Source organism: Peromyscus maniculatus, chromosome 1 (genome assembly GCF_049852395.1).
Source record: "Peromyscus maniculatus bairdii isolate BWxNUB_F1_BW_parent chromosome 1, HU_Pman_BW_mat_3.1, whole genome shotgun sequence".
In the NCBI taxonomy this organism is placed as follows: Eukaryota; Metazoa; Chordata; class Mammalia; order Rodentia; family Cricetidae; genus Peromyscus; species Peromyscus maniculatus.
The window spans coordinates 113,133,287-113,156,712 of NC_134852.1; the positions used below are offsets into that span (position 1 = coordinate 113,133,287).

The 23,426-nt window shown below is 40.6% G+C and overlaps 1 protein-coding gene across 3 annotated transcripts in view; it reads right to left on the reverse strand.

Annotated features, from left to right (window-relative positions):
- Rnf121 (ring finger protein 121) overlaps window positions 1-23,426 on the reverse strand; it is a 68,568-nt gene that overhangs the window by 16,534 nt on the left and 28,608 nt on the right. For 2 of the 3 annotated variants that reach the window (XM_076548812.1, XM_006993296.4), the window contains exons 2-4: window positions 21,679-21,716; window positions 19,113-19,254; window positions 1,011-1,165 (exon numbers count right to left, since the gene is read on the reverse strand). In XM_076548812.1, coding sequence (XP_076404927.1) covers window positions 1,011-1,165; window positions 19,113-19,254; window positions 21,679-21,710 — 329 coding nt within the window. In that variant the 5' untranslated portion in view covers window positions 21,711-21,716. The remainder of the gene's footprint in view (window positions 1-1,010; window positions 1,166-19,112; window positions 19,255-21,678; window positions 21,717-23,426) is intronic. The other variant, XM_076548815.1, reaches the window with a different exon arrangement.

The following is a 23,426-nucleotide window of genomic DNA, read 5'->3' on the forward strand; positions in this document are numbered from 1 at the left end:
CTTTTCCTGCCAGGTATGGATCTTAAATGACCTCACAAGCTGGTTGGGAGGATTAAATAAGAAACACATTTGGATAAAAAACAAAGAATTATAGAAACAGTAGCTTTGTTACATAAGAAAAAAAGTGCTATTCATTGTAAAACTGCAAATTTGCTGATATTCATTCATTCAACAAAAATTCAGAGTAGGCTAATATGTGCCAGACCCTGTAGCAAGGCCTGGATAGGATATACAGTGACTAGCACAGTGCATGTGGGAAGACAGATACTCAAAACAACATCTTGTTGTAAATTGTGATGACTTCAATGATGGCAAACTACAGGGTCTTAATAGAAAACATAAGAGAAAATCTAATTTAGAAATGAGAGAAGGGTTCACAGGATAGAAGGATACTTAAAATGAGACCACGATGATCACAAAGGCTTCTTTGGTGTGCTTTTAACACCAGCAGATCTGGATGTAGAGCATCAAGTGAAGGAGAGGAAAATATCTGGAATTCTGAACCTGTGGCTAGGGGAGTGGGTCTCCCAATCAGCTTGTTTTAAAGAGGCCCTGCACCAACTCATTTTGGCAGACAAAAAAAAAAAAAATTTTTTTTTTTTAAAGGCTTTTTGTTTTTCATTCTAAACCCATCTTCCTCCCATGCTTTCCAACAGATTCACTTCAAGAAACCTAGGTTTGGGGGCAGGAGAGACAGCTCAGAGATTAAGAGTGTTTGCTGCCCTTGCAAGAGATGGAGTTCCTACATGGCAGTTGAAAAAGAGTCTGTAACTCCAATTCCAGGGGATCTGATGCCCTCTTCTGGCCTCTATAGGCAGTACACACATGCATGTGGTACACTTATATACACACAGGCAAAACACTCAAACAAATAAAAATTAAAAAAAAAAATCTTAAGAAGAGGAGGAGGAGAAGGAGGAGGAGGAGAGCAAGGGAGAAGAAAAAAGAAAACCAGAGTGAGGGAGAAGAAAGAAGAAAATCAGGCTCTTCTCCTCTACCTACATTCTCACCTTGGTGTTGTCTGCACTAGAGGTTTCCGTGTGGCTCGGAAGGTGACAAAGGCTGTGACAGCAGAGAAGAAGATCCAGATCACCAAGAACCTCCACCAATGCAGCTTCACTGTGAAATAGAGGGGAACAACCCACATCTGAAAGAGGGTCACCATCTGAAACACAAACACAAGCACTTCAGCTCCAGCCTGCTCCCTCTGCAGGCCCCTGTCCAGAAAGCTGCGTGTTTAGCCTATCTTCTCTTACATTTCCAATTTTGTTGTTGTTTTGAAACAGGCCTCACGGTGTATCCCTAAGCAGGCTTGGAACACACATGGATCTGTCTGCCTCTGCCTCCTGAGGGATGATATTAAAGCCATGTGTCACCACATCCAGTCACATTTCAATTTTGTGTAGACACAAATCCACTAGTGTCCTCAAAATTAGAAAGCTGGCACTATGCCTGACTCTCCCACTTTAGCCTTCATTAAATGTATCCTAGACGTAGTCTTTCCTTCCCATTGAGCTCTTGCTGTCTCTTACCCAGCTTCTCCAACTTCTTTGTTAGTTCCTCTGTACCTAGGAGGAAAAATGGAAGACACCCATGGTGGGACCAACTGATCTCATTCCCTCTGCTTTAAGTCCAGTTGTTCTCCTTGGGCACAATAGCCTTCCTGCCTCCCTCCCTGCTTTTCAAGCATCTGTAGCCTTTGGTCTCCTTCCCAATCAGAATGAGTTATCAATTCCTAGTTCCCCAAAGCATTTGTTTTCCACCATCACCTCAGTGCTTCTCTACATGAAAGAAGCTTTGAATTCATTCTTGGTTAGTGACTAGGCCATATTCACCTAGGTACTGCATACAATACAATGCAATGCCAGGGAACTGGTACATAAGAGGTATCAATCAATTTGGACAAATAAATTAAAAGCAAAGCAAGACTAGTCTGAAGTAAGATTCCCTAATAGAGAGGCCCATTTTTGTTTCAGGAGTGCCTATTTGTGGAGTCTAGTGGCACAGGCCTGTAGTTTCCACTACTCAGAAGGCCAGAGCAGGAGGATTGCTAGTTCAAGGCCTGTTTGAACTACAGAGTGAGCAAGGCCAGCCGAGGCAACTTTGTGAGAACCTGTCTCAGAGTAGTAAAAACAGGTCTGAGGATATAAATCTAGCTCCACAGTAGAGTGTTGTTGAGCATCTGAGAGACCACAGGTTTGATCCCAGTACCTCACCACTCCCAACCCCAGTATTTACCTTCTTCCCCCTTTCGGAGAATTACCTTCTATTTGTTAGGTGAAGAGTACAAATGCACAAAACAGTTCTCACAAAAGAGTGGGGTGGCGCACGCCTTTAATCCCAGCACTCAGGAAGTAGAGGCAGGTGGATCTCTGTGAGTTTGGCGTTTGAGGCCAACCTGGTCTACATAGTAAGATCATGTCTCAATAAATAAATAAATTTCCCTTGGGAATTTCTAGACTTGAAATATAATATAAGCCACATATATAATTTATATTTTCTACATTTAAAAAAAGAAACAAGTTGATACTTTTAATCATATATTTTATTTAACTCAATATTCCTCAAATATTCCCACATGTAAAAAATATTTCAACATATACAAAATATTAAAGTTACTATTAGTGCTAGGTAGTGAATCCAGACAAAATATTAAAGTTACTATTAGTGCTAGGTAGTGAACTCAGGACCACAGTCTTGTACATGAAGTACATTGTACTACCCATGAGAAATATCTCCAACCACAAAATACTAAAATCATTAATAAAATATTTTACTTTTTTTTTTAACTTTGAAATTAGATGTGTATTAACAGCACGTTTCAAGGCATTTGTAAGTCACAAGATTGGTAGCTGGTACAGGGTCACAATGAAGCTGGAGTTCACTGTTTTAACTAGAGAGGCTAGTCAGTGAAGCCCAGGGATCCACCTGTCTCCATCCCCAGCTTTGGGATTACAGAAACATGATGGCTTCTATTTGGATGCACTGCCCACTGTAGCTGTGTGGAGCTTCGAGTTTACTTGTCTGTGGCTACCATTCTCTTATAGTCTTCTATGGTCAAAAAATATCTAGTTGGTTTCTATCTGTGAGGAATTCTTTTTTGTTTTCTTTTTTTTTTTTTTTAGTTAGTATACAAAGTAATGAGTTTCATTATAACTTTTCTTTTTTCTGAGTGAGGATCTCATTTATGCTGAACTAACCTTAAACTCCTTGTAGAGAATGACCCTGAACTTTTTTTTTTTTTTTTTATGTATACAGCATATATGACAGCAGGCCAGAAGAGGGCACCAGATCTCATTATAGATGGTTGTGAGCCACCATGTGGTTGCTGGGAATTGAACTCAGAACCTCTGGAAGAGCAGTCAGTGCTCTTAACCTCTGAGCCATCCCTTCAGCCCGACCCTGAACTTCTAATGCTCTTGTCTTCACCTCCCAAGTGCTGTTTGCAGGTGGTACACCACTACACCTGCTTTATGGAATGCTAGGAATGAAACCCTGGATGTTGCACATGCTAGGAACTGTTCCTGGCCAGCTCAAGCCATTTTCATACGTATAAACCTTTATTCTTATTGCCTTAATTTGTGTGTATGAGTGTGGTCTATGCATATATGTGTGCAGGTGTATTCACCTGTGTCTGAACATGTAGAAGCCAGAGACTGGCATCGAGTATCTTCCCCTATCTTCTCCTCTGCCTTATTCATTGAGACCTCATCTCAGTGAAGCTGGAGCACACTTTTTTTTTGGCTAGACTGGTTAATCATGAACCCCAGGGATCCACTTGTCTCCATCTCCAGCTTTGGGATTACAGAAACATGAAGGCACTCCTAGCCTCCATCTGGATGCTAGGGCTCCAAACTCAGATCCTCATGCTTGCTCAGCAAACACTTTACCTTTTGAACCACCTTCCTAAATTCCTGCTTTAGTGTTTCAGTATTATTTTAGAGATTAGGACAGAGAGGAGCCTGGCAGTAGGCACACTCCTTTAATCTCAGCACCCAAGTGGCAGAGACAGGTAGATCTCTGAGTCTTAGGCTAGCCTGGTCTACAAATAAGTTCCAGAACAGCTAGGGATACAGAAAAAACCCTGTCTCGAAAAGCAAAACAAAAAACAAAAATCAAAACAAAACCCAAAAAATCCCAAACAAAACAAAAACAACAAAACAAACACTGGGAAAAGCCAAGAAAAGACATTTGTACCAAACAACCACAGATAAAACTAGGGGATGAACATCTAGGTTCATACTAAAAGTGGGAAGAAGGGTCTCTGTTCTTCACATTGCCTGCTTTAACAGGCTCATTGAAACTGCTTACAAAACAGTAGACCCAGAGATTTAGCAAAGAATCAAATCAAAAGGTCTGGCCACATTATCTTCTGCAAAAAGGAACAGGAATCCCTGATCTTTCAGCTTTTTGAAAAACTGGGATGTGGTATAAAAACAACCATCCTGTTCTTAGAGACCAAGATAACTTTTAAGTTTTTTCTGTTGAAATGAAGATATTTATTTAGCAACTTTTGCTTAAGTTTTTTGAGACAGGGTTTCTCTGTGTAACAGACCTGGTTGTCCTGGAACTCACTCTGTAGAGCAGGCTAGCCTCAAACTCAGAGATCTACCTGCTTCTGCATTTGGAGTGCTGGGACTAAAGGCATATGCCACCTAGAAATGTTTCAAGTAGAGATAGACCAAAAACAAACAAACAAACAAACAACAACAAAAAAAAACAAACAAAAAAACCCACCTGTGGTAGTTTGAATGTAACTGGCCCCCATAAGTTCATAGGGAGTGGCATTATTAGGAGGAAGTGCATTATTGTGGAGGTGGGCTTTGAGGACAATATATATTCAAGCCATGCCCACTGTCTCAGTTACTTTCTGTTGCCTGAGGGACCAAGACAAAGCTCCTTCTCCACTCTCAGTTCCTTCTCCAACACCATGTTTGTCTGCATGTCACCATGTCCCACCATGATGATAACGAACGAAACTTCTAAAATTGTAAGTCACACAACTAAATATTTTTCTTTATAAGAGTTGCCGTCAATCTTACCAAAAGCAATCTACAGATTCAATACAATCCCCATCAAAATTCCAACACAATTCTTCACAGACGGAAAGAACAATACTCAACTTCATATGGAAAAACAAAAAAACCTAAGATAGCTAAAAGAATCCTGTATAATAAAGCAACCTCTGGAGCATCACCATCCCAGACCTCAAGCTCTACTATAGAGCTACAGTAATAAAAACAGCTTGGTACTGGCATAAAAACTAACATACAGACCAAAGGAATTGAATTGAAGACCCTGACATTAATCCACACACATATGAACACCTGATTTTTGACAAAGAAGCCAAAACTATACAACGGAAAAAAGAAAGTATCTTCAACAAATGGTGCTGGCATAACTGGATGTCAACATGTAAAAGATTACAAATAGATCCATATCTGTCACCATGCACAAAACTCAAGTCCAAGTAGATCCAAGACCTCAACATAAATCCAGTTACACTGAACTTGATAGAAGAGAAAGTAGGAAGTACTCTTGAATGCATCAGCACAGGAGATCACTTCCTAAATATAACACCAGTAGCACAGACACTGAGAGCGACAATTAATAAATGGGACCTCTTGAAACTGAGAAGCTTTTGTAGGGCAAAAGGCACAGTCAATAAGACAAAAAGACAGCCTACAGAATGGGAAAAGACATTCACCAACCCCACATCTGACAGAGGACTGATCTCCAAAGTATATAAAGAACTCAAGAAACTACACATTAAAATACTGAACAATCCAATTAAAAAATGGGCTAAAGAGCTAAACAGAGAATTCTCAAAAGAAGAATCTCAAATGGCTGAAAGACAATTAAGGAAATGCTCAACATCCTTAGTCATCAGAGAAATGCAAATCAAAACGACTCTGAGATACCACCTTACACCTGTCAGAATGGCTAGGATCAAAAAACACTAATGACAGTCTATGTTGGAAAGGATGTGGAGCAAAGGGAACACTCTTCCACTGGTGGGAATGTAAACTTGTACAACCACCGTGAAAATCAGTATGGTGGTTTCTCAGAAAACTGGGAATCCATCTACCTCAAGACCCAGCCATACCACTCTTGGGTATATACTCAAGGAATGCTCAATCATACCACAAAGATACATGCTCAACTATGTTCATAGCAGCACTATTTGTAATAGCCAGAACCTGAAAACAACCTAGATGCCCGTCAACTCAAGAATGGATTAAGAAAATGTGGTATATATACACAATGGAGTACTACTCAGCAGAGAAAAACAATGACAGCATGAAATTTGCAGGCAAATGGATGGAACTAGAAAACATTATCCTGAGTGAGGTAACCCAGACTCAGAACAATCATGTTATGTACTCACTCATAAGTGGATACTAGATATAAAGCAAAGGACAATCAGACGGCAACCCACAGGTCCAGGGAGGTTACCTAGCAGGGGGGATCCTATGATGACTCTGGCTTATAATAAGTTTTGGTTTTACCCAATCACTGGGCAAGCTTTAGTGAAACTTTTTTTTTTTTTTTTTTTTTTTTTTGGTTTTTTCTAGACAGGGCTTCTCTGTGTAGCTTTGCGCCTTTCCTGGAGCTCACTTGGTAGTCCAGGCTGGCCTCGAACTCACAGAGATCCGCCTGGCTCTGCCTCCCAAGTGCTGGGATTAAAGGCGTGCGCCACCACGCCCGGCTAGTGAAACATTTTACCAGTAGGATAAGAATTTGTACTGTATCAAGCTGATGAAAGAAAATGCTGGCCATACTTTCAGGAGGGGAGGCTAAAATCTTTTTAGACTATGGATTAGCCTACAGAAAAATGTCTGCCATAAATCAAACAGTGAAGGGGAAGATGAATAGGAAGCTCACTTACACAACTTAGTAAAATATAGCTCTCTGAACAGATGAAGATAGGTCTCTTATGTATCCCAGAATCTAATCAATATTTATACGTATAATTCAGCTATCATTTGGCTTAAAAGGGCTTACTGGGAAATGTTATCATTTATACTATTTTCTACAGAGAAAATATTTTACTGTTGAAAATAACCCTGGACTTTTAAATTATAACCTGTTTTTATGTTCAGGCAAAAAAAAAAAAAAAAAGAGTTGCCATGGTCATGCTGTCTCTTCACAGCAACAGAAACCCTAACTAAGACAAGCCCTGTCAAGAAAAACCATGTAGATAATGAGTTCCCAATAAACCTGAATTTGGGCCAACAAAAGGCCACAAAGGAGAAATAGCACCAATATCCTTTGAACAACAGCTAGTTAATTAAATTAGCTGAGTCTGGATTATCCTCTGAATTTCACAGAGTACACACTACACAACAATGTGTCATAAAATACATGTTTGTTTTTTTTTAACATACAGTATAGAACAAGCTACCACCAGAAACAAATCAATACAAACAAAAAAATCTCAACAATGGGGAATATGTATTTTGTAAAATTCTGTCAAACAAGGAACTGAGCAGGTAGTGGACAAATCTAATAAAGAAGAATTAAAGAACAAATTATAAATATTAATAATTTAGAAAAGATACTGTAAATTCTGAAAAGAAAATTTAAACTTTTTCTTTTTGAGATAGTTTCTCTACATAGGCCTGGCTCAGATATCCACCTGGCTCTGCCTGCCGAGTGCTAGGATTAAAGGCATGTGCCACCATGCCTGACATTTTTTTATTAAAAAAAAAAAAAAGGATGGTGTGTGTGTGTGTGTGTGTGTGTGTGTGTGTGTGTGTGTGTGTGCGTGTGTGTAGGTCAGAGGACAACTCGCACAGATCTGATCTCTCTTTCCACCACCATCTGACTTCAAAGGATTGAACTCATATTCCTGGATCTGGCGGCAAGCACTCACACCTGCACCTGCTAAGTCATCTCCCAGGCCCTTGTCTATGAATTTATAAATGAATTTAAACTTCATTTTTAATTTTTAAAATGATTTATTTATGCTTATGTATATGAGCGTTTTCCCTTCATGTATATATGTGTACCACATGTATGCTTTGTGCCTGAGGTAGTCAGAAGAGGGCGTTGGATCCCCTGGAACTAGAGTTATGGATGATTGTGAGCCACTATGTTGGTTCAGGGAATGGAACCTGGGTCCTCTGCAAGAGCAACAAGCGCTCTTAAATGCTGAGCCACCCCCACCCCTGCCCAAGTTTAAACTTCATTAAGGAAAGCATTTTCGTGGCAATCTTGGCATAGGAAGGGCATCTGGTGCCATCTGGCAGCAATGTTCATGGAGACATAGTGACATAAATGTTCAGAGGAGAGATGCAGCAGCATGGGCATGAGCTATCTGGGGAGATTTCTGTAAGAGGTGATCTCTAAATGACTAAAAGCACAAAGGACATGCTTACTTAATTATGGATAGCATATAGCTTTAGGGCAAAGCAAACAGGCGGCCAATCAACATGGAAATACAAAAAACAAAACTCAGAATGAGTAAAGGTGTTAATAGGGTTCTAGATGGAATATTCCATGGACTAATAAGCTTACTATGAAACAAAGTAACCTCTACCCCAGAATAAGGATGGGAAAAAAGTGACTTAAGAGCAACTCATGGGCCAAGCAGGTGGTGGTAAAGGAAACAAACTCCAAAATAATGTTCAAGGGGATTCCATAGTAACAGCCCTAGAAAATTGCCAGATGGTAGTGGTGGTGGTGGTGGTACATGCCTTTAATCCCAGCATTCAGGAGGCAGAGGCAGGGATCTCTGAGTTTGAGGCCAGCCTGGTCTACAAAGTGTGTTCCTGGCCACCCAGGGCTGTTGTGAAATAATCTTTTTTTGTACACTGTAAAGATGTATTGCTCTTATTGGTTTAATAATTTAGCTTGGCAGGAAGAGGATAGGTGGGACTTGTGGACAGGGAGAAAACACTGGGATGAAGAAGGGCAGAATTGGGGGGGAGGGCACACCTTTAATCCTAGCACTCGGGAAGCTGAGCCAGGCGGATCTCCATGAATTCAAGCCCAACCTGGGCTACAGAGTGAGTTCCAGGAAAGGCACAAAGTTACACAGAGAAACCCTGTCTCGGAAAGAAAAAAAAAGAAGAAGAAGGAGAAGGAGGAGGAGGAGGAGGGGAAGGGGAAGGGGAAGGGGAAGGGGAAGGGGAAGGGGAAGGGGAAGGGGAAGGGGAAGGAGAAGGAGAAGGAGAAGAAGAAGAAGAAGAAGAAGAAGAAGAAGAAGAAGAAGAAGAAGAAGAAGAAGAAGAAGAAGAAGAAGAAGAAGAAGGGCAGAGTTGCCAGGAGACGCGGGAAGAAGCAAGATGAACATGCCATGTTGAAAAAAGGTACCCAGTCACGTGGTAGAACATAGAAAAGAAATGTGGATTAATTTAAATTGTAAGAGCTAGTTAGTAACAAGCCTAAGCTATTGACCGATCATTTATAATTAATAAGAAGTACCTGTGTGGTTATTTGGGAGTCGGCTGGTGGGACAGAAAGGTCCACCTACACAGGGCTACACAGAGAAATCCTGTCTTGAAAAACAAACAAAAAGAACAGCTCATAGAAAACATGCTAAGGGGTTTCAGTTGTCCACAAATTACCTCAGAATATAGTTCTACAAGGCCACAGAGCCATGGAAACCTCAGGCTGCCTAACTGAAAGTCTACTCCGTTTCCTTCTACTGTACCCCCAGCAAATGGCCATCCTAATTTCCAGACGCAACCATCACATCACTAATGTATGCTACTGACCTTTTAAAAAAAAAAAAAAAATCCGTCTCTGTGTCCCTTCTGCTTCTGGGTTCAACTCTTTCAGAGAAACACTAAATTCACTACCAGTATCCCAAGACTGGGATCTTACTTACAACTATGGCTTCTTTCCAAAGCTGTCCCCTCTCCAAACAAGTGTCAGTCAAACAGCCATTTAACAAACACTAATAACATGCTACGGACTGGGGAATTCAACATGAATAATAAAGCCTCTTCAAGGGCTTAAGTCTTTTGAAGAAAAACAAAAACTTAACAAATTCAAAATAAGTTGCAGAATGATATAAGCCCTGGTGGTCGGTCAACTTCACTCCCAATGGGAAAACTGAGAAAAGCTTCCCAAAGGACACATTACTTGATCTTTGTCTAATGCCTCCCTAAGCTCAGGAACAAAAGAGATCTTTAAAAAAAAAAAAACAACCTACATTATTTTGCAGTCCCAGGTAGGTCTGCTGCTCATCCATCCCAGAAAGTAACTGCTGCTCAGGGGGTGGGGCTTGAAAACAAACTATATTTGGCAGCAGACAGCAATGATGAAAGCTACTCCTGGGAGATCTTCACAAATAGGATGGATGCTTTTCCAGGCATAAATTTCTCCTTCCCCTAACATCCCTGAGGGAGCTAAGGAGTAAGTACTATTAGAATAGATGATGAAAACTGAGCTACAGAAAAATAGTCTGAGCTGGAGTAGGTTTCCAACCCAGATCTTGTCTTCCTAGCAGCCTCCCGAACATCATTCTGAGTTTGTGGAGGAACCCTGAAAGGGGGAGGGAGGATGGTGAAACAATGAACAAAAAAGTACCTGAGATCCAAGGAAATGACTCGGGCATCAAGGAAGAAAACTCAGGAGCTACAATAAATGACTGTGGCAGGTAAAACATAGCAATTCCTAAGGCTTTTGAGAGACAAAAACAAGAGTCAGCTTTGGGAGCTGGAGAGATGGCTCAGAGGTTAAGAGCACTTGTTACTCTTACATAAGACCTAGGTTTGGTTCCCAGCACCCACCCAGCAGCTCAAAACTGCCTGTAACTCCAGTTCCAGAGGATCTGGTATCCTCTTCTAGCCTTCATGGGCATGTGATATACATACATGTAAGCAAAACACTAATATGCATAAAATTTAATAATAAAAATAGTATTTGTAACACACACACACACACACACACACACACACACACACACACACACACACACACAAGAAGGGTTGGAGAGATGGTTCAATTGTTAAGAGCACTCTAGAAGAGGACCCAGGTTCAACTTCCAGCACCTACATAGTGGCTCACCACTGTCTGGAACTCCAGTTCCAGGGCATCTGGTGCCCTCTTCTGTCCTCTGCAGCAAATAGCACACAGACACATATGCAGGCAAAACACCCATCCACACACGTAAGACAACAGAAAGGAAGAAGAATTATGTTTTAAGGCTGGACATGGTGGTCCATATCAGTGATCCCAGCACTTGGGAGAGTGGGAGGTAGGAGAATTAGGCATTCAAGATCAGCTGCAGCTATACAGTGAGTTAGAGGTCAGCCTGGACTCTGAGACCCTAAATAAAAACAAGCACACATACAAGCATACAAACAACAGCAGCAACAGCTAGATTTTAGTTTGGGCTCTAGTTCTGCAATTTAACAATCACATTCTCTCAGCAAATCACTTCAGATTCTGCTTGATGGCTTACAAGTTTGAAACATGGGTAGAAATCCCTGCCCCATCTTATATAGTAGTTTGGCTGGGTTTTGTTTGTTTGTTTTGGTTTTTTGAGACCGGGTTTCTCTGTGTATCCCTGAATGTCCTAGAACTCACTCTGTAGACCAGGCTAGCCTCAAACTCACAAAGATCCGCCTGCTTCAGACTCCTGAGTGCTGGGATTAAAGGCGTGCACCACCACCATCGGGCTTTAGTTGTTTTCTTTCTTTCTTTTTTTTTTTTTTTAGAATGCTTTATTATTTTTACTTAGTGTATATGAGAGAGGGGAGAGGGAGGGAGGGGGAGAGAGAAAGGGAGAGAGAAGGGGAAGGAGAGAGGGAGGGAAGGGAAGGAAGCAAAGAGAGGAGAGGGGGAAAGAGGGAGAAAGGGAAAGGGGAGGAGTGGGGGAGGGAAAGCAGTATGCAGGTGTGTACATGCTGACTGTGCATATGTAGAGGTCAGGGGGCAACTAGAGTGGGTCCTCTCCTGCTACCGTCTGGGATACAAGCATCAAACTTGGGTCATCAGGTCTATTTTCAAGGGCCTCTACTCACAGAGCCACATCACCAGCCCATTTTGTGGCTGTTTCTCAGTGACAGGCATTAACCCCACAACTCTGCACAGGCTAGGCAAGCACTCTTCCCCTGAGCCATGCCCCCTGTTCTCACAGCACTTTGCTTTTCCTTTGTAGTGCTGGGCCCTGCTTGTCACCAGGAAGTACTCTAGTGCATGTCTAGCCAAGAAAAATCCTTTTTTGGGTAATGATTATCAAGTATAAACTGTAAGTAATTTAAGGTATTTTTATTGATGCTAGAAATGAAAAGAACATTATCTGAAATTTAGAAACAGGAAATAGTTTGCTCCAAGTGTGTTAATTTGAGCTAACTCTTCTTCGAATGTGAAAAACTAGACTTGAGCTCCTAAACTACAGACAGCAAGGGATTCCCAAGAGCACCTAGGCTACATAGGTCGGTAGGCAGCATCCCTGCTACTCCAGAGTGTAGAGCAGATTTTCCTACAGGAACCCCTGTGCTTCCCAGGGAGCACATTGCAAAACCTAGAGACAAATTTAGGTATCTACTAAAAGGTGCTACTATAGGCTCCGGATACCTGATGTGATGGTTATTCTTGGTTGTCAACTTAACTATATCTGCAATTAACAAAAACCCAAAGTGGCTGGGTACAACTGTGAGGGTTTTTTGCTTAATTAAATCATTTGAAGTGGGATAATCTACTTCTAATCTGGGATTTTGACTGGAAAGATACACCTTTAATCCAGATCTTTTGAGATGGGAAGACCCACCTCTACTCTGGGCCACATTTTCTGCTGGAAGCCTATATAAAGAACATGGAATAAGGAAACTTCTCTCTTCACCTGCTTGCTCTCACTCAATAGCAAGTCCACTGCCTTACTGGCATTACAGCCTACTTCTTCAGGATTCCAGTGTGTACTGAAGACCAGCTGAGACACCCAATCTCATTGACTTAACAACTACTGGATTCTTGGGCCTTCTGTTCCTAGGCAGCCGTTCTAATATATCCCCTTTTATATAGAGAGAGCTATAACTTCTGTTACTCTGGAGAGTCCTAATAACTCATCTGACACTCTATGATACACAGAACAGTCCTCCTCACCACACAAAGAAAAACTGGCCTAAAATGCCAAGAGTCCCTGATGAAAACTCTCATTAAGGAGAACAGGACTAGTGTTTTTCCACTTGGTGGTAACATGGGCTGGGCTGCCAACCTACACTAGTAAAGAACAAAATTGTATTCAGTTGGAGAGAAACATAAGCCTTATCTATCAACTCCATCATTTTCTGGCATGCCATAAACACTTCTTTTTAAACCTCCCATGGCTTCCTGAAACACTACATGCTTCTACTACTCAAGAATAACCCCAGTATGTTTCCTTAACACAGCATTCTCCAGGGAGTCGTTTCAATTTTCTTCCATGCCCATGCTTTATCCTCAAAACATACAATATATTTACATGCTTCTGCTTATAACTTGCCAAGTATCTCTGTTTGTTACCCTTTTCAATCAGCGCTCAACCAATGAACCCACTAGTCAACATACAGTGACACAACTAATATTACTTACATTTAACTATGTGTTCTTCTTACTCTCCCATCTTCCTCTCATACAAGTCACCAATATCCTAAATCTTGAGTTTTATCATTCTTGCTTTTTTTATGTATATGTAAGTACGTTTGTATATATTTACACCAGAGAACAACCTCTGACCTCATTACTAAGCACCACCCACTGTTTTTTAAAAAAATCTCCAGATACTAATTTTGTTACTTTATGTACTTTGCATTTAGAATCAATGCTTGCCATTAATTACATTAAAATCACAAACTGATTTTTAAGGCATACATCATTAGTAGCACCACTCTTTTACTGTGAGTTTAAAGATTTATAGGCTATAAATATTTGCACAGCACTAAAGCATGAGCTAATTTTATCTAACCCTGTTAAAAAAAAAAAAAAAAGAAAGTTTTTTCTCCCCACAGTGAAGGAATTCTTCCTAGATGAAATTATAAATATGTATAGATTACATTTAATAAAAAAAGATAAAACATCTAACTGTAGAATTGTAGAATGCACTGGCATGTAGTATATAGACCAATATTCTATCAATAATTATATACAGCCTTTACAAAGATGAAGTTGCAGGCTGAGGATGTGTTCTGTATTTATCGAGGGCTCTTGACTCTTACCAGCACTAAGTGTAATGGCTTTGATGGCCAGTTTTGTTTAAATGCAGTCAGGCTACTTTATTCATTGTTAATGCTTTGATGAAAAGTTTTTATATGCAGTAGATCTATGAAAGTACTGTTCATACTAATCAGAATTAAATTTGTGTACAGCAAGTTTTTATTTTTGTTTTATTGAGACAGGGTTTCTCTCTGTAGCCCTGGATGTCCTGGATCCTCACTCTGTAGACCAGGCTGTCCTCAAACTCACAGAGATTCACCTGCCTCTGCCTCTCAAGTGCTGGGATTAAAGATGTGGGCCACCACCACAGAGCAGTTTTAAAATGAATGTAAATTACACTAAATCTTTCCTTTTTACAATCTATACTTAGAGATCCTTCTGTAAACTAAATAAAGATGTAGTGCAAAAGAATTAAAATAATTTATTACTAGCTGTGTTTAGAAGTTAAAGGACAACTTTCAGTCAGGAGTCAGTTCTCTCCTTCAACAATGGGTTCCAGGAATCGAGCTCAGGTTTATTAAGCTGACGCTTCAGTTCCAATCCAAATATTTGTTGCATACATTATAAAAAGATTGGGGCCAGGCATGGGAGTGCAGCCCTTTAATCTCAGCACTTGGGTGGCAGAGGCAGGTAGATTTCTGTGAGTTGAGGGCCAACATGGTCTACAGAGTGAATTCCAGGCCAGCCAGAACTACACAATAAGACTCTGTCTCAATAAACAAACAAACAAACAAACTAAATAAAGTTTTAAAAATATAACATCAAAACCAGACATAACGGTGCACACCTTTAATCCTAGCACTGGGAGGCAGAGGCAGACAGGTTGCTGAGTTAGAGGATAGCCTGGTCTACAGAGTGAGTCCAGGACAGCCAGGGCTACACAGAGAAACCTTAACTCAAAACAATTATATAGAGAGAGTCAATTCAAATTCCTCTCCTTTTCTTTTTAAAATGTTACTTTTTATTATTCTATTGTTGTTTGCTTTTAAGCCAGGTTTCTTTATATAGCCCTGACTGTCTTGGAACTCACTATGTAGATCAGGCTGGCTCTGAACTCACAGAAATCTACCTGCCTCTGCTGGGATGAAAGTCATTTACCATCACATCCAGTCTTTTTTATTTATTTTATTTTGTTTATTTATTTATTTTGGTTTTTCAAGACAGGGTTTCTCTGTGTAACAGCCCTGGCTGTCTTAGAACTGGACCTGTAGGCCAGGCTGGCCTCAAACTCACAGAAATCTACCTGCCTCCCAGGTGCTGGGATCAAAGGTGTGTGCCCCCACTGCCAGTTATTTTTTTTTCAAGATTTCTTTTTTTTAAATTTACTATGTGCATATAATGAGTGCCCCAGGAGGGAAGGGTACTGAGAACTGAACTTAGTGACTTTGTAGCTATGAGCACTTCCTGCTCTTTAAAAGGACCCAAGTTCAAATTCCAGCACGTATGTGGCAGCTTATAACCAACTGTAACATCAGTCCCATGGGATCCAACACCCTCTCTGGCCTTCAATGCTACTATATGCATGTGGTACAAAGACACACATGTAGGTAAAACACCTGTAAACATAAAATGAAAAACAAATAAAAACAGAAATACCAAAAGGGTTGTCACTCTACACTTGTTCTAATGGTTTTTTATTTTTCAGGGCTCAATGAAACCTTGTGGTAATATCTTATTTTGTAGAGTACACACAGCAACTACAAGTGTTTCATCTCAGATGACAGAATGAAGCATGAGCAGGGTCCACACATGAAGCTCACCCAGATAGCTAAGCTGTGGGATGATGGCTCTTTTGAAACTCTTGGTATCATGTGAGCATCTCATGCACTGTGACCTGAAGGTACATATCTCTACTAGTCATATATGCTAATACCTGAGGTAGCTATAGACCAGTGTGGTCTGAAACTTGAGCAAACTCAAGGACAAAGGTCAGCTTCTTTTCCACTATGATCCAGATTATTCCTTAGTTCCCTTGACAGAAAATCATTTCCAGAGGCCACATAGAGCAGAGCTGAAAATGTGAAATGGGAAACAAATAACATGGGTTTAATCCTACCTCTGCCTAGCTATATTCTCGCAGGCTTCAACCTTCTATGCTTTTACCTAATACCACTATTACAGAAATAAAGTGAGATGGCACAGCTGGGTGGTGAGGGCACACACCTTTAATCCCTGTACCCAGGAGGCAGAAGCAGGCAGATCCATCAGCCTGGCCCACAGAGTGAGTTCTAGGTCAGCAAGGGCTACATAGAGAAATCCTGTCTCGAAAAACCAAAATGAATAAATTAATTAAGTAAATGAGACAGCACAGTAGTTGGCTACAGACCCCTAACCATCTTTGGCAATATTACAAGTCTAAACATATACTGCAGGAAAAAAAAGCACTTAGTGATTATGACTGAAAGTCATAAAGTAAAATTACCTAATGGTTTTATCACTTGAGCAAACTATTCCAATTTTCTATTTCAGTTACTCATCTCTGACTGAAGAAAGCATTACTCACTAAATTATTCTGAGGTTTCACTGAGTTTATACATGTAAAGTACTTAAAACATTAAGAACTTGGGCCAGGTGGCGGTGGTGGCGCAGGCCTTTAATCCCAGCACTTGGGAGCCAGAGGCAGGTGGATCTCTGTGAGTTCAAGGCCAGCCTGGTCTACAGAATGAGTTCCAGGAAGGGGCACAAAGCTACACAGAGAAACCCTGTCTCGAAAAACTAAAAGAAAAAAAAAAAAAAAAAGAACTTGGTGAATGTCGAGTAAAGTATGGTGGTGCCTACTTGTAATCCCCACACTGGGGAGCCTGAGGCAGGAATGTCTCAAGTTCATAGCCAACCTAGACCAGTCTGACTGGTCTATGTTCTTCAAGTTCTCTACATGATATATGATCTTCTGTGTCACTTTTCTGTCAATTATTGAAAGGGGAATACTGATTTCTTCAGCTACTATAGAACTGCCTATTTCTCCCTTCAGTCCTATCAATTTTTGTTTCCCATATTTTGGGCTCTTTTGTCATGTACACATTTATAATTGTATCTTCTTGCTATATTGTACTTTCACTAACATATACAATAATCACATAAACATGCTATCACATGTAATCTTTATTTAAGCCTATGTTGTTTGACATTAGTATAGCCATCCCACCTTCCTTCCTTTTTCTTTCTTTTTTTTTAAAGATTTATTTATGCCGGGCAGTGATGGCACACACCTTTATTCCCAGCACACGGGAGGCAGAGGCAGATGGATCTCTCTGTGAGTTTGAGGCCAGCCTGAGCTACAGAGTGAGTTCCAGGACAGGCTCCAATGCTACACAGAGAAACCCTGTCTTGAAAAAAACAAACAAAAAAACCAATCAAACAAACAAAAAGATTTATTTATGATATATACAGTGTTCTACCTGCATGTATGCCTGCATGCCAGAAGAGGGCATCAGATCTCATTATAGATGGCTGTGAGCTACCATGTGATTGCTGGGAATTGAACTCAGAACTTCTAGAAGAGCAGCTGGTGCTCTTAACTTCTGAACCACCTATCTAAACCCCCACCTTCCTTTCATTTTAAAAACATTTTGTTTTTAGCCAGGAGGTTGTAGCATATACCTTTAATCCCAGCACTCAGGAGGCAGAGGCAGGTAGATCTCTTGAGTTTGAGGCCAACATGGTCTACAGAGTGGAGTTCCAAGACAACCAGGGTAATACAGAGAAACCCTGTCTCAAAAAAATAAACAAAACAAAATTTATTTTTAATTACATATATATGTGGGGTTGGAGGAATGGAATGTGCACACGTTTGGTGCCTGCAGAAGCCAAAGGGAAGGTATCAGATAATGTGGAGCTGGAGTTGCAGGTGATTGTAAATAACACCAAATTCTGGTCCTCTGTGAAAGGACCCGCTTTCTTTGTCCTGGCTGCCCTTGACATATTTAGAGGAGGGTGGTCTTGAATTTATGCCCTCTGCCATTCTTTTGGCTATCACTATCACGGAATATTTCTTTCTATCCTTTTACTTTCACTTTGGGTGTGTGTGTCCTGATATCTAAGGTGAGACTTATATACCTAGCATGCTGATGAATTAAAGGATTTTTTTTTTTACTCCATTGTACCAATCTCCACATTTTACTGGAAGAATTTAACCTATCTAGAATTAAGTGTCATTACTAATAAGGAAGAACTTATACCACTTAACTATTTGTTTTCTGTATGTATTATATTTTTTTTTCTTTACTCCTTCCATTGTCTTTTTGTTTATTTGCTTGATTTTGGATTTTGGTATACAGATTAATGAAATCTAGCCCATTCTCCTAAGACTAGTGTTGGCTTTCCCAATTAAGTAATCTTCTCCCTTCTGAATGAATGATTTCTGATATTTACATCATGAACTGTCTCACAATGTTTAAAAGGAAATATCTACTTTTTCTGACCATAAGGTAGTCTCATGTTGGGTTGAGAGTGGTGGTGCTGGTCTTTAATCCCAGCACTTGGGAGGCAGAGGTAGGCGGACCTCTGTGAGTTTGAGGCCAGCCTGGTCTACAGAGTGAGTTCCAGAACAGCCAGAGCTACATAGTGAGACTCTGTCTCAAAACAAAGGAACAAACAAGAAAGGAGTCTCATGTTTTATCCTTGTTTTCATATACCAAATCACTTGCTCTTTAGACACACATACATGCATATCCCACAAATTACTTATCATTCCATATGGAAAATTCATTGCTACTGTTTTCATCTGCCTACATGTGCCCTGGGTCAAACTGGACCCTAGGACACTTACAAAGGGTCTCTGGATGACTACAAGTGAGAAGTGCCAGGTGTGGAGGTACATACCTGTAATCCTCATATTTGGGAGGTAAAGACAGAAATATCAGAAGTTCAAAATCATTCTCACCTACTTAATGAGTTCAAGGCCTTCCTGGGTTACACGAGATCCTGTCTCAAAGAACATTTTTAAAAAATGAGAAGTGGCTTACGTTGTAAGAACGGGGGTGCCTCTGTTTCCACTGTACCAGGAGCAGCTGGGCCACCACCAAGGTAGCAATGAGGATAAGGACCATTTCGGCATGCATGGCTTCGTGGCCACGATGTTTGGCATGCATACGTGCATGTTCGACCCTGAAAGCCAAAAAGACAGGGTTAAGTCAAGGAAGGGATGGTGTGGTGGTAAGGAACAGTGTTTCCTAGGGTATCCCTCTAGCCAATAGCTCAGAACATGGCCCTGGGTTTTTCATTTATTTATTTGTTTGCTTGCTTATTTATCTGTTTATTTATTTATTTGTTTGTTTGTTTGTTTGTTTGTTTGTTTTTGAGGCAGGGTATTTCTACAAAGCCCTGGCTGTCCTAGAACTCACTATGTAGACTAAGTTGGCCTCAAACTCAAATATCTGCCTGCCTCTGCCTCCTGAGTGCTGGAATTAAAGGTGTGCATCACCATGCCCAGCAGCCCTGGGTTTTTCTTTTTTTTTTTTTTTTCTTTTAAGATTTATTATGTATACAACGTTTTTTTTTTTTTTTTTTTTTTTTTTTGCCTGCATGCCAGAAGAGGACGCCAGATCTCACTTCAGATGGTTATGAGCCACCTTGTGGTTGCTGGGAATTGAACTCAGGACCTCTGGGAGAGCAGCCAGTGCTCTTAACCTCTGAGCCATCTCTCTAGCCCCAGCCCTGGGTTTTTCAACTGAAGGGTACCATGAAAACTAGGAGCTAAGACCCAAGTCTGAGAAGATGGACATGGGTTAGAATAGAAGCTCTCCGGGTTCAATTTATAAAGCACAGCTATTAGGATTAGAGATGAATGATGCGCTGCTCGCCCCTCATGGCAGAAACATAAGAAACCTTCCTTGAATCAAGAAAGAAATGCCAGGAGAAGCTTGTGTCACTGCCCATTTCAACCCGATTTCAACCGATTCAACTAGATGGAGAAAGCAGAGTTTATAGTCATAAAGCCTTAGACTCTTAGCACTTATCACACCACAGAAGAGTGTAACATTGTAAGTGTGCTGATTCTAGAGTCTTGCTTTATTCATCATACCTCTTTGCCAGCCCCAGCAAGCAAGTTTAGGACTAACTAAAGGCTAAAAAATTCTGAACTGCTTCAAGTCTGTACTAATCCAAACATGTCTTCATCATCAGTATCAAGTAAACAGCTTCTTCAAGGGCTCAAGGAAGTTCAATAATCAGACAACTGGACAATATATCTGAAACAATCTAAAGCTGGCATTTTCTGGTCTGTGCTGTATAAGAAAGAGAATTGAGTACACATCTTTAATTGCAACACTCTGGAGGCAGAGGCAAATGCATCTCTATGAAGTTGAGGCTAGCCTGTCTAAAACACATTTGTGAAACCTTGTCTAAAAACATATATACATATTTTACAATGAAACAAAAATATACCTACTTACAGCTTTAATCCATTGTACCTAATCCTAAACTCTGTGAAAACAAAGAACACAGCCACACCTCATTCCCAATGCCAAACCTTTAGTACTTAGGATTGCATTAAAGCAACAAACGGAAAAATCTTTCCTGTTTCTATCACCCTTTTCCTGTGCCCTTTCAGGTTAACAGCCCTAACCTATCTTTCTTTCTTTCACTTTCTTTTTCTTTCTTTCTTTTTTTTTCCCTCGAGACCACAACTCACTATATAGGCCAGGCTGGCCTACATAGGCCAGGTTGGCCTTGAACTCACAGAGACCTAACTGCCTTTGCCTCCAGAGTCCTAGAATTAAAGGTGTGCACCACTATGCCTAGCCTGGTCATAATCTTTTAAATCATTGTTCATGTAAAATGATGTGAACAACATTAATCCTGGTTTCTTTCTCTTACATATTTACATACAGTTAAAAAATCTCCAGAATTTCTGGTGGTGGCATGGAACTTTAATCCCAGCACTCAGGAGGCAGAGACAGGTGGATCTCTGTGAGTTAAGGCCAGCCTGGTCTACAAAGTGAGTTCTAGGATAGGCTCCAAAGTCACACAGAGAAACTGTCTCGAAAAACAAAAAACAAACCAACAAATGGAGTGAACTGTCAGGCCTGGTATGACTAGCCTATATCCCAGCTACTTCAGAGGCTGGGGCAGAAGGATGGTCAATTCTAGGCCTGTCAGGGCTACACAGTGAGTTCAAGGTTAGCTTGGGCAACTTGATCAGACTCTGTTTCAAAATAAAAAGTAAAAAGAGGGCTGAAATTACAGCCCAGTGGTATGCTACTTGTTTAACATGTATGAGGCCTAGATTCAATCCTCAATATAAGAAAAAAAAGGGGGGTGATAAAAGAGGCGGGAAGAAGTTACATAACTTATCCCACATCATGTAGCTAGCAAATGGCAAAACTGGCTTCACCACAGGAGGATGCTTAGTACAAGTACCTACTTCCTCTAGGACCAAGTGAACTGTTCAGAAGTGACCCAGATCCTTGGAAAGGTTTCCAAAAGACCTGTCCAACTGGTCGTAAGATACTGCATCCCACAGACAGAGAAGAAAAAGAGTAGTTACGTAATTACTGAGTTAGCCTGTGGGACCCAAACTGGCACACTTACCTCCATTGCTCCTCTGGAGAGAGGTCTGACATATCAACCTATAGAAAGACACCACCAGAAAAATATGTCATTGACTTAGAACTGTCCCCACCAAAAATAAGAGGCTCATCTACTCATCAATATTTTCAGGAATTAAAGGAGGAGACTGCACATCTTACAATTTCTACGAAGCCTTTCCCGCCACTACTTCATGTTGATTTCTCCCTTTTTCAGCTGCTAATATGGCTCAGGTTTTATGACTGAATGAATGTTGCGTGGCTGAGCTATGTAATCCAAGACTGGGAGTCCTAACTCCCAAGATGCTCATAGGATAATGGACATATTTATTATCAGACTCTGTAAGTCTGATAATTGTAAAAATAAGCTATGGAAGAATGAAAAGGTGGGATTTGACCCAGTCTGGGTTGTTATAAACCAGGCAAAGTTTCTTGGAATAATTGTGAAGTATAATCCAGAAATGAGAGGAATGTTCTAGGCAAAGGAAATTACATGGATAGGAAGGGGGGGAAGTTTACAGTATACAAACAATCAAGTATGGCTAGGATAAATATGATTCAGAATTAGTAAGATATGAAGCTAGATAAAATATTACCATAAAGCACCACACGAATGGCCAAATAGGAACAGGCAGAACACTAGACCAGAGCAAAGCGATACTTGGCGCCTGCCCTGCTACTGACCTTAGAAGTACATGACCTTCTAAACTCAAAGCTGGTTCTACCTACGGGCTCTCAAATTTGGCATTACTGATATTTGGGGGTGGTTTTTATGGGGAGGGGGGAGAATGTGTCCCGTATATAATCAGTAGCATCCAGAAAGAACATCTATACATTGTCAAATTCATTCTGGGCGACAAAAGTTGCCCCTGTCAAAAACCTCTACTCCATATTACTACATCCTTGGCACTCAGAGTGCACCTTCTGCTTCTTTAGGGCCGTACAGAATCACACCGAAATTCTAGTACTTGAGTCAATCAACAGTTTTATGCCAAATTGGGCTGGAAGTGTTCTCTGACAGCAAAGGAGATAAGGGCTTAGAAACATTCAAATGAATAAATTAAAAAAAAAAAAAGTTCCTTTATTCCCAACATGGAGGATGGGAAGTAGGCACAAAGCCCCAAGTCTAGCTGACGAACTATTGGCAATTGATTGCTGCTGGGAGAGGGAGTCAGTTTTCTTCAACGGTGTGACACTGGTATACTGACCACAGCCGGGTATATGCCTCACACACAAGTCAACACAAACTGAACTCAATGAACTTTTTAAAAAGAGAGAAAGAGCATATACCCAAGGAATGCTGATTCATACCAAAAAGATACATGCTCAGCTATGTTCATAGCAGCACTGTTTGTAATAGCCAGAACCTGGAAACAACCTAGATGCCCATCAACGGAAGAATGGATGAAAAAAATGTGGTACATATACACAATGGAGTACTACTCAGCAGAGAAAAACAATGAAAGCATGAAATTTGCAGGCAAATGGATGGAACTAGAAAAAATCATCCTGAGTGAGGTAACCCAAACCCAGAAAGACAGTTATGGTATGTACTCACTCTTAAGTGGATTCTAGATATAAAATAAAGAATAATCGGACCACAACCCATAGAACCATGGAGGCTATATATATAGCATGGAGGTCCCTAGGACGACTGTGGCTTATAATAAATTTCGGATTTACTCAATTATTGAAAAAAAATACCAAACGAATGGAAACACATGAACTATGAACCAAAGGCTGAGGGGTCCC